Consider the following 17,118-nt stretch of genomic DNA (forward strand, 5'->3'; position numbering starts at 1 on the left):
ACGGAATTGTTTTCCGTGCTCCTGGACACGGAATTGTTTTCCGTGATGGGCACACGGAAGTGCTTTCTATAGGCTATTACCACAGCACTGTGTTAACTCTATCATTAGAAAATACATACCAATTGCTAATCCTAAACAAAATAATGCTATAGTTATTAAAGTTGTGCCCTGACCAAAACATTCCCTAACCTTAACCTGTCATTAAAGACATATTTTTGAGAAATACCTTTTCCAGTTGGTTGCTAGGCTATCAAACTCATATAATGAATGAAAGAAAACTAGCTGTGCCCAGACCAAAACAATCCCTAATCCTAACCTGTCAGTAAGAAAAAACATTTTTTGAGACAAAATATTTGAAAAGAGAAAAATCCTGAGAAAACGCAAGACTGTGGAAATAGCCTATAGAAAGCACTTCAAACAATTCCGTGTCCAGGAGCACGGAATTTTGGCAAAATCCGTGCTCCTGGACACGGATTTTGTGTCCTTAACATCCGTGTCCAGGAGCACGGAATTTTCGGAGATCATGTTGCCCCATTAGACTTAAGTAAATTAAATGGACTACTAATGCCCCCCCATGCTAATTTAGCACCCCCCCCCCCTCAGTTGTATCCTTCTCAACGCCCCCCAAGAGCTCCCCAACGCCCCCTGGGGGGCTGTACCGCCCCCGTCGACAAGCACTACTGTAGTAGAAAAGGAACTTTCCCAACCCTGAAGTTCCATCCAAGCTGCTGCTGCTGCTGCTGTTATTACACCTGGCCAGTAGAGGGCAGCAGTACTCCATGAATACAACACGCCACTCCCCATCCAGGAAGTCTGGAGCACCACAGGTAAACAAAACCTACTGAGCTGCACCTGAGGAGCTGTGTTGTCGTCTTAGTCCACTTATCGCTGAATACTTTACAAAATGGCTGCAGCAATGGGAAGTAATGAGGACATTTTCATGTGTCCTATTTGTTTGGACTTTCTAAAGGATCCGGTGGCTCTTAACTGTGGACACAACTACTGTTTGGGCTGTATTGAGGACTGCTGGAATGAGGAAGATGTGAAGGGCGTTTACAGCTGTCCCCAATGCAGACAGACTTTCACCCAAAGACCTGTTTTAAAGAAGAATATTATTATTGCTGAGCTTGTGGATCAAATGAGGAAGAGCAGAATACAAACTGCAGCTGCTGTTGAATGTGCTGCTGGACCTGGAGATGTGGCCTGTGACGTCTGCACCGGTAGAAAACTCAAAGCTGTCAAGTCCTGTCTGGAGTGTTTGGTATCGTACTGTGACACTCATTTGAAAGTTCATGATGCAGTTCATCCAGGTAGAAATCACAACATGGTCGATGCCACGGGCCAGCTACAGGAGAGGATCTGTCCCCGTCATAAGAAGCCTTTTGAAGTATTCTGTCGCACTGACCAGAGATGCATCTGTCTTCTGTGTATGGTGGACAATCATAAAGGCCACGACGTGAACGCGACTGCGACAGAATGGAGTCATAAAAAGGTAAGACAATGAAGTGCAAGTGGTTTTGGGCATCCATTTTATGATAACTTGTGCTATAACTAATAACATTTAAATTCAAGTCGGCTTTTATCATTACATGGCCATACAAGTAACTGTTTCTTAATTCCCCATGCAAGGACAACAGTCATGGCATTAACTACATAGGCCTACACATACTGTATAGTAACTCCTAACAAGTTATGAATTGAAATGCACTATTTAAATATTGAATATGGAGTGACTTGTCGTGTTCTGAAGGAAGCATTCCAGAGAGTCTAACAGGTAACATCTGTTGACACGCTTCCCTTCAGTGGAGCCTCCCTCCTACCTGTCATACAGGCTCGACCAGTCTGTCTCGTGTTTAATTTCTAGCTGAGGTCACGTTGTATCAACAGAAGAATTAGTCAGGTTCATTACGTTTGGATCTGAACCTTTCGCTGGATTTTTATGGGGATTTGGAAAAGTATACCTTTTTGAAAAGTATATTGTATAAGCAATCAGAAAAACCATGTTTCCATTTGCACAAATGTCTGCATGGCGGCCATCTTGGATTTTTCAAAATGGCTTCCGAAAAACCATAATTTTGCAATATCTCAGCTTCTGAATGAGCTAAAACATTGATTCAAACTGCTAAACCTACATTTTCAGGGTCACTGAATCTACTGGTGGTAGTTTTAATGTTCTCAGACAGTTTGTTACCATGCTAATTTATTTGAACTGGTGATTTACTGTATAGTATCTACAAGTAGATGCATGTCTGTCAAGCCCACCATACAAAACATCCCAGCTAGAATGTGCAAAACAGTTTACGTGTCCAGCATTGTGCTGTATATATCCAGGCTTGCTTGTGCAAAGCTCATACCAGCTACATTGTATCCAGTAAACATTAGCAGTGCCATGTAGTGAATATATTGAATGTCAACAGGCGTTACATTTTTGCCTTTTGCCTTCCTTCAGCATGCATGTATTTTCTGTATGATGATCCTGGAATCTGACTGCAAGACACAGTTACAAATCAAGTAATACATTGGTGTTATTAATATTGTTAATGTACATACTGTCATTAACTGGTGTTGGTGATGGTGGTGGAGTGTAACGGTGAGGGTTCTGTTTGCTGTTTGTTCTGGTTATAATCATGGGTGAAGAGCATCGAGGTGAACAAGAGGCATTATCAAGCATTATGAGCTCATTAACTGGAAGCTGTGTGTTTTATGCCAGTCTGACGATGCCAAAAGGTGGTTCTGGTCCAGAATCCAAGATTAGACGCCGATGGACATGTACTGGAAGTAGTTCAAGAGGTGGCCAGTCTGAGTGATGGGGGCTATGTTAAAATCAAAAGACGACTGCAGAACTGCACTAGACAGGCCACAACCTCCCAGTGATGCAGCACCGTCTGCACTGCTTCTAGGCAGGCCAAGAGAAATGTAAATATTGTTTCTGATCTCAAAAAAATCGGGAACTCCACTCACTTGGTCGGACAACAATCAACCAGTAGCAAACCTACAGTAAGGAGGCAGATCAACCATGCCGTTTGGGAAATGTTAATTGTTATGGACTTGGTCAGACCAAGTCTCGAAAAATGACTGAAAAATGACTGACCCAGGCACCTCAGCATCTGATTCTTCTCCACTATCCACAAGATTTTGTACGAGTCCACTCGATAAGAAACCATGCTTCTTCTACCAAAAGGACGATAGTGAACTGCTTTATCAGGTCAAAACTGCAAATGGCAGTAAAACTCTAAAGGCTGCTGTAAAGTCCCAGAATCCCACCCTGAAAACAAGAATGACCACCAGCATCTCAGCAGATGATGCACATTCAATTGCTGTCCAATATCACAAAGATTGCATTCAGTATAAAGTGGCTGAAAAAGAGAATCCTCACAGTCTTGCCATAACTGAAATCTGTCTGTTCTAAATGACCTAAAGAAGTCAAAAGTCCCTACTATCCAGAAGCATGTGAAGAAGACATGGTTCATGCTGCAATGACAACTGGTGAATATGATAACATGAAAGCAATTTACAAAGCAGCACAGGTGACAAGGACAAACATTGCAACCTTCACCAAGACAGGCCAGGGAATAGATGCCATACAAGTATCCAGCAACATCAATGATGTCCCAGCTGAATTGTACAGACTAGCAAGGGTGTGTCTCTCTTTCGGCCACTTTCTACTGAATGCAAGTTCATGATTCTCCAAGGCTTCTGAATCAAGCATGTTGACATACATTTTTTTCAATGATGTCCATGCTTTGTTTTGTGTTTCCACATCAATACGGTTGATCAGCTCAAGCAGACATGTTAACGTCAAGGCTTCTTTGAGAGTTGTATTTCTGTCAGGCCTGAGTCTCGCCGTACATGACACATGTTTTGTCCCACAATCTTTGTGATATCATACATCAATTGCATGTGCATCATCTGCTGAGATGCGGGTGTTCAGTCTAGTTTTGAGTGTGAGATTCTGGGACTGTTCCAAAGCAGCCTTTGGAGATTTTCCGGCATTTTCAGTTCTGACCAGATAAAGTAGTTCACCATCGGCCTTTTGGCAGATGGAGCTTTGTTTCTTGACGAGTGGAGTGGAGAAGAATTAGATGCCATTTCTGTTCATCCTCTCTTCTTGCCACGCTTCTTGGCTGTGCACCGTCCTGTAGAAATTATGTGCATGTTGGTTGCTTGCATGCTGTATTTGAACCTTGTTGGTTGCACCTGAGTGACAGGAGAGATGCTAGACTGCTTTCTGTGTCCCTGGTGTCTCAGCTGTGCAGTTCTGCAGTCATCTTTGGATTTAACATGGTCCCAATCACTCAGACTGACCCTCTCTTGAACTACTTCTCGTACATGTCCATTAGTGTCTAATCTTGGATTCTGGACCAGAACCACTGTCTTGGCATCATCAGACTGGCATAGAATACACAGCTTCCAGTTAATGAGCTCATGGGCTTGACATGTCTCTTGTTCACCTCGATGTTCTTCACCCATGAATATAACCAGAACAAACAGCAAACAGAACCCTCACTGTTACACTAAAGCACACTCACCAACACCAGTTAATGACATGCTCGTATGTGCATTAATAATATTAATAACACCAATTGATTTGTCACTCTGTCTTGCAGTCAGTTTCCAGTATTATCATACAGAAAATGCATGCATGCTGAAGGATTCCCCCGAATGAAAAAATTGAACACCTGTTGACACTCAAAACATTCACTATGTGGCACTGCTCCTGTATACTGGATACAATGTAGCTGTGAGATTTGCACAGGCAAGCCTGTAAATGTACAGCAAAATGGTGGACATGTAAACTGTACCAGTTTTGCACATTCAAGCTGGGATGTTTTAAATGGTGGGCCATCTACTCATAAATACTATAAATCAATAGTTCAAATAAATTGGTGTGGTAACAAAAATGTCTGACAACAATAAAACTAACACCATTAGATTCAGTGACCCTGAAAATGTTGGTTAAGCAGTTAAAATCAATGTTCTAACTTATTCAGAAGCTGAGAAATGACAAAATATAGGTTTTTCGGACGCCATTTTGAAAAATCCAAGATGGCCGCCACCTGTGCAAATGGAAACATTGTTTTTCTGATTGCTTATACTATCTACTTTTCAAAAATGTATAGTTTTCCAAATCCCCATAAAAATCCAGCAAAAATACATAATGAACTTGACTAAATTTGTGCTGCACGTTTCCACCTCACTCAGTCCTATAACACTCTCCTAAATAAGAGACTTGTTAAAAAGGTTGACAACATCATCGCTCAATATACACATCCACTGTCCATAAATAGGTCAAAGTTCTCTTTTATTCCCCAAGCCATAAAAGCACAAAATGAGCTCAAGTACTGTAGTTATGCAGCCACCCAATGTGTGCTGGTGTGAATGTCAATCTTTGTGTTCTATGTTTTATGCTTATATGTCTCACTGTCTTTGTGTGCTTTTGTTTTGTGCCAGCGAGTGTAATGCAAAAACAATTGTCCCACAGGGACAAATAAAGCTCTAACTAACTTCATTAATGATAAATTCAAACTCTGTTGCTTTGATTCCTGCTGTTCCAGGAGGGGTTGGGGCAGAGCCAGAGGAGATGCCAGCAGATAATCCAGTCGAAGGAGAAGGAGCTGCAGGAGCTGAGGAAGGCTGTGGAGACTCTCAAGGTGAGAACTGACCAGAGAAGACAATCTGCAGCTAGTTTCTGGTTATGCAGTGAGATAGTAGTTGTGAAGAGATGTGACACTCAGGTTTCTGGTTATGCAGTGAGATAGTAGTTATGATGAGATGTGGCACAAGTATGGCTGTGTGTGTGTGCGTGTGCGTGTGTAACTATGAGCAAAGAAGGGTTCCTAATCCCTACAAAAGGGTCATTTCATTTGAAATCTGATAACCTGTTGAAAAGGTTTGAATCTGCAAGAACTATTCCAGGTACTCGAAAACTACACAGCTTCTGCCCATTGTCAATGGACACAGTGGAAGTTAGGCCATTTTCAGCATTCAGAGAAGGCAGAGTTGAAAGAGTGAGCTCAGTAAAGGAATGTGTTACATTTTCAAGCATCAAAGGGTATGTTGTAGCTGTATATGATGGCAACTGGTGGCTAGCATGTGTTGAGGAATGTATGCCGAGCACTGGAGAGGTGAAACTGAACTTCCTGCATCCTCATCTCCATCCTTCACTTTTCCCTTCAGACCAGATAGACTTGTCATGGATCATCAGGATGTGCTTCTGGTAGTGGAACCTGTAACTGCAACGGGACATACTTATACATTATCTACAAAAGACATAGCTGCTGCTTCAAATGCACTGGTAGAGTACAAAATGAGAGTGTAGCCATTGATTATCTCTTTAAAGTACGGTAAAGGGAGGATGGCACAGGTACACAGAGAAGGAATGTTCAAACATTCACATATCATCATTTGGTGTGTATAAATGGATCTGCCAGTTTCTGAAACCTGGGACCATGGACACTGACCATTTTTGTTTTGTTTTTGTTTTGTCATGTGATGCTACTATGGTATTACCATATTATTAGTAAGTGGTCTGTATGATGCCATATTTGAATAACGAACCAAACACCAGCATTTGAGGTGTTGCTCATGACATTGCCGGCTACGTTTGGACAAGGAACTGGCCATTTTAAAATATAGCTTTTTTAGATATTCAATTTTTAATTTTTCAATTTATCATAATTCATATTCTGAGAGTTGTTGTATTCCAAGCTGATTGTGTAATATGTAGAGCCAGAAAAGAGCTTTCAAACAACACCACAGGCATCTTTTTGTGACTAACACTGACTAATATATTCAAGGCTGAATGTATAGTGTCCTACCCTCACATGTGAACCTTTCCTAGTCTGTTTCTCTTAATATTAATGTCAGATTCAAACCAATGCAGTTCTGGGGTGCTACCTTGCTACTAAAAAGGCACACCAAGTATGATTGAAATCCGGGTCGGTCGGGTCCCAAAGTGTCTGATTTCACGTGAAATGAACCAAAATCCAATGTTGCAATGCTCAGTGTGTGTGTGTGTGTGTGTGTGTGTGTGTGTGTGTGTGTGTGTGTGTGTGTGTGTGTGTGTGTGTGTGTGTGTGTGTGTGTGTGTGTGTGTGTGTGCGTGCGTGTGTGTGTGTGTGTGTGTGTGTGTGTGTGTGTGCGCGCGCGCGCACGTGTGTCCTATCAGTCTGGTGCACAGACAGCAGTGGAGGAGAGTGAGAGGATGTTTACTGAGATGATCCGCTCCATTGAGAGAAGGCGCTCTGAGGTGACAGAGCTGATCAGAGCTCAGGAGAAGGCTGAGGTGAGTCGAGCTGAAGGACTCCTGAAGCGACTGGAGCAGGAGATTGCTGAGCTGAAGAGGACAGATGCTGAGATGAAGCAGCTTTCACTGACACAGGATCCCATCCACTTCCTCAAGGTAGACGCCATAACTGTGTACTTGTAATTCAAACGCTGTAGTTGAAAACATGGCTAAACACAGAGGTGACACTGCCCTGTTAAAGGAATAGGTCGGTATTTTGCATTTGGGACCTTAATTATGGTGTATCATACACTGAGCTACCCACCTGTGTCACTTTTGTTTGATTTGAAGCCTTCCGTGAGATTTTGGGTTTGGGCGATATCCACAAACCACCATACAACGGGAGTCAACGGGGCACAGACTTTAAATCCGTCGTACACGCATAAACAGTATTTTCTTATTTTGTTTAGGGTCATTGGGATGATACAATTACGTTGCCGCCTCATTCCAATCTTTAAATCTCCCGGGTTCAGTGAACGAATTAAAAATCTGTATTGACTGAGGTGTGCCACGTCATCTTTCTGCGACGCTCATTCTGACAGCCAGCCAGCTCTGCCTCTGCTACGGCTGTCGGCAACATGATACTAGAAGCAAACGTTGAAGCTCTCGGTTTTTAACAGTTCTTCGGCTAGAACTTTGCTATGGGTTGAATGTGCGCATATACTGGATGCTGAAACAAAATGACAAGCTTTATGAAACCGTGGCATTTTGCGTTGAGATGGAAAAGGAAGGCGCCACACTCTCCTGGATACGAGGCTGTGTGTGCGGTTTTTGCGCCAAAGGTCTTTCTACCAGCAAAACAAAACAGCAGGACAGAAGTGACAGCGTCGGAAAGAAAACAATGCTGATCCGATTGCTGATAGAGACAACAGAGGTAAGGACATATGATGTATCTAGAGTTTTTGAATGGCTAATCTTGGTGTCGCCTCAAACTAGCTCTCTTCTCGGTGCCTTCGTATGGCTTTTCATGCTACAGATAGTCAAATGAATCCAAGTTTGGTCTCAAACAAAATTGTACACGGAAAATACTAATAGTATTCCTTCAGTAGGCAAGACAATCACAATCATATGATAAGCTCTGCACCAAATCATGGGGTATAGTCCTACTTATAAGTACAGTTGACTTTTACTTTTACTGCTAGTAAAACATTCAGCTGTCTAGCCTACTGAGAAATGGTAGGCTACATTGATTCACAGGTATATCACTTGGAGGTTTTACAGTGTGATACTGATCTGATGTAGTGACACACTTCTTTATTTATTTAGGAAGGTGCCAAGTAACTCCGGAGGATATTCTCGCCATGACGAATCGAGCTGGTATCAACATTCTTCGAAGTTGAATCGGAGATTATAGCCAAAACTCGCAGGAACACACAGCTTTCAATTGAGTAAGTCGCCGAGGAATTTGTAAATTCTGTTTGATTTACTATGCCCAGACAGCTTTGTCGATATTGGGGTCAGTCAGTGACGTTAGTAGTAACTTCACAGCTAGTACCACGATTGTATAGATTATTATTTGTTCTGTTGTGTTTCATCTCAGTGGATTATCCAAGAAGCATTTTCATTGCAGTATACTAATCAATTATTTATGAACATAAGCTGTGGTTGTACCACATGCCCCCCCCCCCCCAAAAAAAACCCCGTCATTGACTGAAGTGTCCCTACCTCTTACTTGCTGTAATGTGATCATCTGTCTCGTAGGAAATGCTGTACACAGCGCCCTGGGAGCTGAACGTCTGCAGCCAGGTTACAGTACAGAAGGGTCATCCAAGGTGCATTATGACCCTCATCCATCTCCCACCATACCATATGCTGGATATGCAGTCAGAGCTTCGCTACATTGACTTATCATCTTGTATATGTTATATTGAGTAATTACAATGAAGTTATAAATCTAGTTGGTAATACTACACATAATTTGACATTACACATCTTAGGTGCATTGTGGGGACCCCTTATTGGACCAAATGTAGCTGGTTCGAATCCCTCCTGACCTCTACCTACATCTCCATCTATGGCTGAAGTGCCCTTGAGCAAGGCACCTAACCCCACATTGCTCCAGGGACTGTAACCAATACCACTTTTGGTAAATGAAAGCGTCAGCTAAGTGCAATGCATTTTTTTTTTAAATGCAATGAAATGAAAATGTAATATTCCATGTCTTTTGATAACATTTGTAAATTAATTTCATCATTCCATTGTCACAATCGTAGGGACACTTTCTCAACTTCCAACTGCACAATATCTTGGACTCACAAAAAGAGATTATCTACATAATTCAAAAGACACTGCACACTGCTTACCATTCTTTTTCTTACTTTATTTTGACACACAGGGCAAAATGCGTTGTTAGCTCAGAAAAATAAAGGAAGAAAAAGAACAGTAAGCAGTGTGAAATGTCTTTTGAATTATGTTCATTGTTCACCTTCTCCTGCCTCACATCAGCACCTGCATTGCTGAGGGCTTGTGCACAAGGACTCTCTTGAACTTAGGTCATCAATATCATTTGATGGCCATTGAAAATAATATGACAATACATTTTTACACATTTATCCATTTGTCCTTACTGACTCAAGTGTCATTACTTTAACTTCTTTACATAAAGGAAAAGAGAGAAGATTTTACTGGGACTTTAATGTCAGCAGGTGTGACCAATAACAATGTGTACATCATAATTGTAATCATTCAGTCATGAACAATGTAGGCAGAAGTGAAGAATCTTGTAATAATGTAAGAAATGTCTTATTGGGTAACCAAGATGTCACTATCAAACATCAGAAAGTATGTTAGATAAATAGGGTTTAGGACCTTCCGAAATGATTGCTCCGTCATGACACTAAAACATACATGTCTGTTCTTGGGACTGGAGTGGAGAGTTTTCGTGGTGGAGTGTTTGTTACACTCAGTTTATTCTATAGAAGGGTTGTCTCCTTTCCAGCACTCAGTCCATTAGGTCCTTTCAGAAGGTCTGGCGTCTATCTGGAAAATAGAAATGACAATTGTAGTGTATTATGTATGGCCATTGAACAGGAATGGTAAAGGTCAATCACATGAGTGCACAGTAGGTGATGACAGTAAGGTAACAGAATGTGAAACTCATAAAGAAGATTGTCTGCTCTCCAGATACACCGTGATAAGTCAAAAGGTCTTTTTTTTTTAATATAATATTGGACAGGAAAGTAATGGGCATTTTGCCAGAGTAATACTGGATGGAAAAACCCTTTGAAAAATATCGACATGAAAGTAAGAAAAAGGTTATTATAATGAGTATGAATGGTGTACTGTATGGGAAATACTACAAAAGTGGCTCATAACTGTTTTTCCCCTGAGCCACACATATCCCATGTGTTGCAACAACATTTCAGTTTTTACACATGTGTTCATGTGATAACTCGCCTATGGAATACACCCTGGTGTGTTGTTTAGACTTCTAAAACAGATGCAGTGGAGTGGTAGGCCTGATGTGTTTACCTTTGTGGTAGACCATGCCGGTGCCAAGCCGAAGTATTATCCAGACGACCGTCTTCATCGTGGTAGTGTTCGTCTGCGAAGGGCTAGTGAGAAACCGGGTCAGGAAATGACTGCACAGTAGATACTGATGGCTGGCCAACGGTGGGCTGCTATTCACAGGGGTCGATTGAGGACGTCATGGAAAGTCCAGCTCTTGAGTCTTGACCTTCTCCTGTCTTTCTAAATAATAAATAAAGAAGTGTGTCAATACACCAGTATCACTGTAAAACCTCCAACTAGTATGACCTGAAGATCAAGCAATGTAGGCCTACCAGTTATTGGCTAGACGGTCGAATTACGTGCCGTCATATGTAGTCAGTTTTACTAGCAGTAAAAGTGAAAGCCACAGTCGACCTACTCCATGATTTGGTGCAGGGCTTTGACAGGCTTATCATATGATTGTGATTGTCTTGCCTACTGAAGGACTACTATTTTCCGTGTACAATTTTGTTTGAGACCAAACGTAGCTTTGATTCATTTGACTATCTGTAGCTGGTAGCATGAACAGCCATACGAAGGCGAGAAGAGAGCTAGTTTGAGGCGACACCAAGATTAGCCATTCAAAAACTCTAGATACATAACATGTCCTTACCTCTGTTGTCTCCATCAGCAATCGGATCAGCATTGTTTTCTTTCTGACGCTGTGTCACTTCTGTCCTGCTATTTTGTTTTGCTGGTAGAAAGACCTTTGGCGCAAGAGTGTGGCGCCTTCCTTTTCCATCTCAACGCAAAATGCCACGGTTTCATAAAGCTTGTCATTTTGTTTCAGCATCCAGTATATGCGCACATTCAACCCATAGCAAAGTTCTAGCCGAAGAACTGTTAAAAACCGAGAGCTTCAACGTTTGCTTCTAGTATCATGTTGCCGACAGCCGTAGCAGAGCTGGCTGGCTGTCAGAATGAGCGTCGCAGAAAGATGACGTGGCACACCTCAGTCGATACAGATTTTTAATTTGTTCACTGAACCCGGGAGATTTAAAGATTGGAATGATGCGGCAACGTAATTGTATCATCCCAATGACCCTAAACAAAATAAGAAAATACTGTTTATGCGTGTACGAGGGATTTAAAGTCTGTGCCCCTTTGACTCCCGTTGTACGGTGGTTTGTGGATATCGCCCAAACCCAAAATCTCACGGAAGGCTTCAAATCAAACAAAAGTGACACAGGTGGGTAGCTCAGTGTATGATACACCATAATTAAGGTCCCAAATGCAAAATACCGACCTATTCCTTTAATGTCCTGCTGGTCAATGGCTCACGTCAGTAGGTCCACCTCACCCTAGTGTGTGTGTTTCTCTGTGCAGAACATTGTCTCCATAACTGGGAGACCTTACAGCACAATTTCAACCAGTGTGACCTTCAGCCAAAGCTTCTCCTTGGAGCCCCTGAAGAAATCTGTGTCTGCATTGAAGACGCAGCTGGAGGAGAAACTGGAGTCAGTCTTCAAGCAGGAAATAGTCAAGATATCTGCAGCAGGTTTGACAAGTATAGAAATCATAACAAACATCTTCGATTATCTTTCCAGGGCAAGAAATGATCCTATAATATTTTGTGTGTGTGTGTGTTTTTTTTTATATAGCTGTGGCACACATGCAGATCATTCGGAGCACACACGGTGAGTCTTCACCAAACACACACACACACACACACACACACACACACACACAAATGTGCATACACAAAACAGTTTTAAATACTACTCTCAGCATTTTTGAAATCAGCCATTCCTTGACCATTTTGAAACTTGTCTAATTTTTTGATGTTCTCAACCCACTCAACGCAGTCCAGCCCAGACCTCCCGCCTCTCGTGCATGTGGGTGAATGTGTGTCTCTGTGTTGATCTGCAGATACTGATCCTGAACTTCCAATCAGAAGAGCAGACAGTAAGGAGGGCCTACATCCAACCAGTAAGTCATTACTGGTCATGTCCTCTGTATTTTATGTGTCAGAGGCGTTGGGCCTACGAAATATCGTAGATTGGGGCCCCTACAAGATGTTTGGCATTCGAAAGCCACTGGCAGGGGGCCCCCCTAAGTGGTGAGGACGGGGGGTTCCTGGCCCCTATGCCCCCCCCCCTCTGCTCCGCCCCTGATACTGTTGTTAAGTTTTAGAATGAAACTTTTGCCAGTCCTGTGTTCCAATCAATTGGGTCAGGAATGTGCATGTTTAGCTTCTGATGTCTTGAGCTCAGAGCTGGCGACTCTGTCATCGAACACTGAACTTCCACACGCTCCCGTCAGAACTTATTTAGGATCAAATTTAAGACAATGTGATGTTTTCATATTGTGGTGATCTTGCACTTATTTAGTGCAATATGATGTTTTCATATTGTGGTGTTGATGCACTTGTTTAGGCCAATGTGATGTTTTCATATTGTGGTGTTGATGCACTTATTTAGGCCAATGTGATGTTTTCATATTGTGGTGTTGATGCACTTATTTAGGCCAATGTGATGTTTTCATATTGTGGTGATCATGCACTTATTTAGGCCAATGTGATGTTTTCATATTGTGGTGTTGATGCACTTATTTAGGCCAATGTGATGTTTTCATATTGTGGTGTTGATGCACTTATTTAGGCCAATGTGATGTTTTCATATTGTGGTGTTGATGCACTTATTTAGGCCAATGTGATGTTTTCATATTGTGGTGTTGATGCACTTATTTAGACCAATGTGATGTTTTCATATTGTGGAACACTTATTTAGGCCAATGTGATGTTTTCGTTCTCAGTGTCTGATGGCCAGGCTCTTACTGCTGAACCAGTGACCAGAGAGGACTTCTTACAGTGTGAGTTGGACACGCACACGCACACGCACACGCACACACACACGCACACACACACACAAACATTCTCTCTCTCTTCTCTCTCTCTCTCTCTCTCTCTCTCTGTCTCTCTGTTCCCTCACCACACACACACACACACACAAACATATGCACACACAAACACATACTGTATAGACACACACACACACACTATACACACACAGACACCTCATTCACCATACACTCTCCCTCCCTCTGTCTCTCTCTCTCTCTCTTTCTCTCTTTCTCTCTCTCTCTCTCACACACACACACACACACACACACACACACACACACACACACACACACACACACACACACACACACACACACACACACACACACACACACACACACACTTCTGTGGTTATCACCAGACCTAATCACTAGTGAGGTAAGGTATGGAGACCGGCCTACTGTAAATCCTGTAGGGGGGGTGAGGTTTACGATTGACGACGGCTGTTTATGGAGACCGGCCTACTGTAAATCCCGTAGGGGGGGGTGAGGTTTACGATTGAGGACAGCTGTTTATGGAGACCGGCCTACTGTAATTCCCGTAGGGGGGGTGATGTTTACGATTGACGATGGCTGTTTATTGGGCATTATGAATGTGTATCATTTGGCAGAAGTTGGCGTAGCCAATGATATCAGTTGTATCTATTCAAACAAACTCCAGTCATCGCCTTTCCACGCCTCCCTGCTCTCTGATTGGAGAGAGACAGGGACCATGATCTGGTACCCTCGCTGAGGGTAGACTCCATGCTGTCTTTCAGATCAGAACGATTTGGTCATAAGCAGCATGGGATTACACACACACACACACACACACACACACACACACACACACACACACACACACACACACACACACACACACACACACACACACACACACACATATGCACACACACACATACACACACACACACCCTCCCCATACACTGCCTCTCTTTCTAACACACACACACACACACACACACACACACACACACACACACACACACACACACACACACACACACACACACACATATGCACACCCTCCCCATACACTGCCTCTCTTTCTAACACACACATACACACACGAACACACACACACACACGCACGCACGAACACACACACACACACAAGCACGCACGCACACGCACGCACACACAGACACACACACACACACACACACACACACACACACACACACACACACACACACACATTAACACACCCTCCCCATACACTGCCTCTCTTTCTAACACACACACACACACACACACACACACAAACACACACACACACACACACACACACACACACACACACACACACACACACACACACACACACACACACATTTACACACCCTCCCCATACACTGCCTCTCTCTGCCTCTCTTTCTAACACACACACACACACACACACACACACACACACACACACACACACACACACACACACACACACACACACACACACACACACACACACACACACACACACGCATACACAAGCACACACAATATACATACACACACACACTCACTCACTCACAAACATGAACGCACGGGTGCACACACAAACTCCCCCCCCCCCCCACACACACACACTCACTCACATGCACAGTAACAGAAACTCCTCCCCCTACACACTTTCACCTGTCCTAAGTCTAACAACTAAAAACCTGTGTGTGTCCTGTCTTCTCCTCCATCAGATTGCTGTCACTTCACTCTGGATCCAAACACAGCAAACAAATGGCTCCATCTGTCTGAGGGGAACAAGAGGGTGGAGTGTAGACTTCAGTCCCTTCAGTCATATCCTAATCATCCAGACAGATTTGATGGGTGGCATCAGGTGCTGTGTAGAGAGGGTGTGTCTGCACGCTGCTACTGGGAGGTTGAGTGGAGTGGTTGCTATAGCAGTATCATATAAAAGCATCAGCAGGAAAGGAGTGGGTGATGAGTGTGGGTTTGGAGGTAATGATCAGTCATGGATGCTGCACCTCTGCAGCTCCAGCTCCTCTTTCAGACACAATAATAAACAGACTAAACTCCCTCTAGTGGCCGGCTCCAGAATAGGAGTGTATGTGGATCACAGGGCAGGAACTCTGGCCTTCTACAGCATCTCTGGAGACACAATGACCCTCCTGCACAGAGTCCACACCACATTCACACACACACTCTACCCTGGGTTTGGGTTTGAGTTTCATGTAGTATATGGATCAGTGAGGCTGCTGTGAGGACATTACTGATCCTGTGGGCATAGTGGTCATCTACTGTTGATCATTCAACACACACACACTCTACTGTTGAAAAGGGAGACGCCAGGCGGGGAGTGGGGGTGGATCATCTACTGTTGAAAAGGGAGACGCCAGGTGGGGGGGGGGGCGGGGGGCATCTACTCTTGAAAAGAGAGACGCCAGGGGGGGGGGGGGGGGGTCATCTACTCCTGTAAAGGGAGACGCCAGGTGGGGGGGGAATCATCTACTGTTGAAAAGGGAGATGACATGTTTTTTGTAATGATACCGTCTTGTTTTTTGTAATGATAATCTCTTGTCTTTTGTAATTATGCTGTCTTGTCTTTTTTGTTTTTTGTAACGATACTGTCTTGTTTTTTGTAACGATTTCTGTGACGTATGCTATGATTTTCTCTTTCCTTGCGCTTTCTTGAAGAAGTAATGTTCCAAATTGTCTAATAACTGTAATTCTGTTTGTTTTTAAAGCTTTTTAGAAGATGTTTGCCACAAAACGTAGACACTGGGATGTTGTGTCTTGTGAAATAAATGTTGTCCATGTACAGTAGGCCTATATGTGATTACAGAAAGAAGATATAATGTGATTACTGATGATTGTTAATTTTTGAAGTGATAATAAAATGCATCCTAAAACCTTTATAGTGGCCATGAGTATTATTGGCATGTTTGGGCAAAACTGTTGCAATGAGGACGACGTCTGTGCCTGGACACGAGAGGGGCCGTAACCTGATGTAGTCTGTTTTTTTTTTTTTTTTTGCTTTGTAGTCCTGTAGTTGTTGTCAATGTACGTCACTACATAAAAGATAAAACTAGCCTACATAAAATGTAAGATTAATGTTTTCATCATCGTAAAATAAAATGTAAAATATAAATGGCGGTATGTTTACATGAGATATCTAATTCGGAATGACATCCATTTAATTCTGAATAAAGCTTAATTCGAACAAAAAGGCGTGTAAAAGACAGTTTCTGAACATAGAAATGCCATTAGAAAAAGGTAAACTTGGATTATCCTATGGCTAAACATGTCCACACAGCACAAAACAGCAATCCAGATGGTTTAATGGTTGAAGGTCTATAAACAATCAAGAAAAATATTAGGGGTTGTGATAGGTTAAAATCATTTCTACAAAGGGAAACGTACATATACATGTTGCAGGCTATGACATACCCAGGACTAAGCGAAGAAATCGGTATTAGTCCTCATTTTTAATGACGTTTCAGTTTAAAAGTTGTTTTCTCTAGTATTGATGGTTGTCCTGAGTTAAGTCT

The 17,118-nt window shown here is 42.7% G+C and overlaps 1 protein-coding gene and 1 pseudogene across 1 annotated transcript; both read left to right on the forward strand.

The window, feature by feature from the left end:
• Positions 1-634: 634 nt before the first annotated feature.
• LOC134446444 (E3 ubiquitin-protein ligase TRIM47-like) lies at positions 635-15,265 on the forward strand. The gene is made up of 7 exons (XM_063195811.1): positions 635-1,492; positions 5,556-5,651; positions 7,169-7,402; positions 12,101-12,272; positions 12,376-12,411; positions 12,644-12,703; positions 15,261-15,265. The coding sequence occupies exons 1-7, from the start codon at positions 905-907 to the stop codon at positions 15,263-15,265; spliced, it is 1,191 nt and encodes a 396-aa protein (XP_063051881.1). The 5' UTR covers positions 635-904.
• Positions 15,266-15,317: 52 nt separating this feature from the next.
• Positions 15,318-15,831, forward strand: LOC134446445 (stonustoxin subunit alpha-like; annotated as a pseudogene).
• Positions 15,832-17,118: the final 1,287 nt, after the last annotated feature.

Source organism: Engraulis encrasicolus, chromosome 3 (genome assembly GCF_034702125.1).
Source record: "Engraulis encrasicolus isolate BLACKSEA-1 chromosome 3, IST_EnEncr_1.0, whole genome shotgun sequence".
Taxonomy (NCBI): domain Eukaryota; kingdom Metazoa; phylum Chordata; class Actinopteri; order Clupeiformes; family Engraulidae; genus Engraulis; species Engraulis encrasicolus.

Coding starts and splice junctions, on each gene's coding strand:
- LOC134446444 (XM_063195811.1), top strand. CDS start 905: ATGGCTGCAGCAATGGGAAGTAATGAGGACATTTTCATGTGTCCTATT. Junction 12,273..12,375: donor AGTCAAGATATCTGCAGCAG/GTTTGACAAGTA, acceptor TTTTTTATATAG/CTGTGGCACACATGCAGATC. Junction 12,412..12,643: donor GATCATTCGGAGCACACACG/GTGAGTCTTCAC, acceptor GTTGATCTGCAG/ATACTGATCCTGAACTTCCA.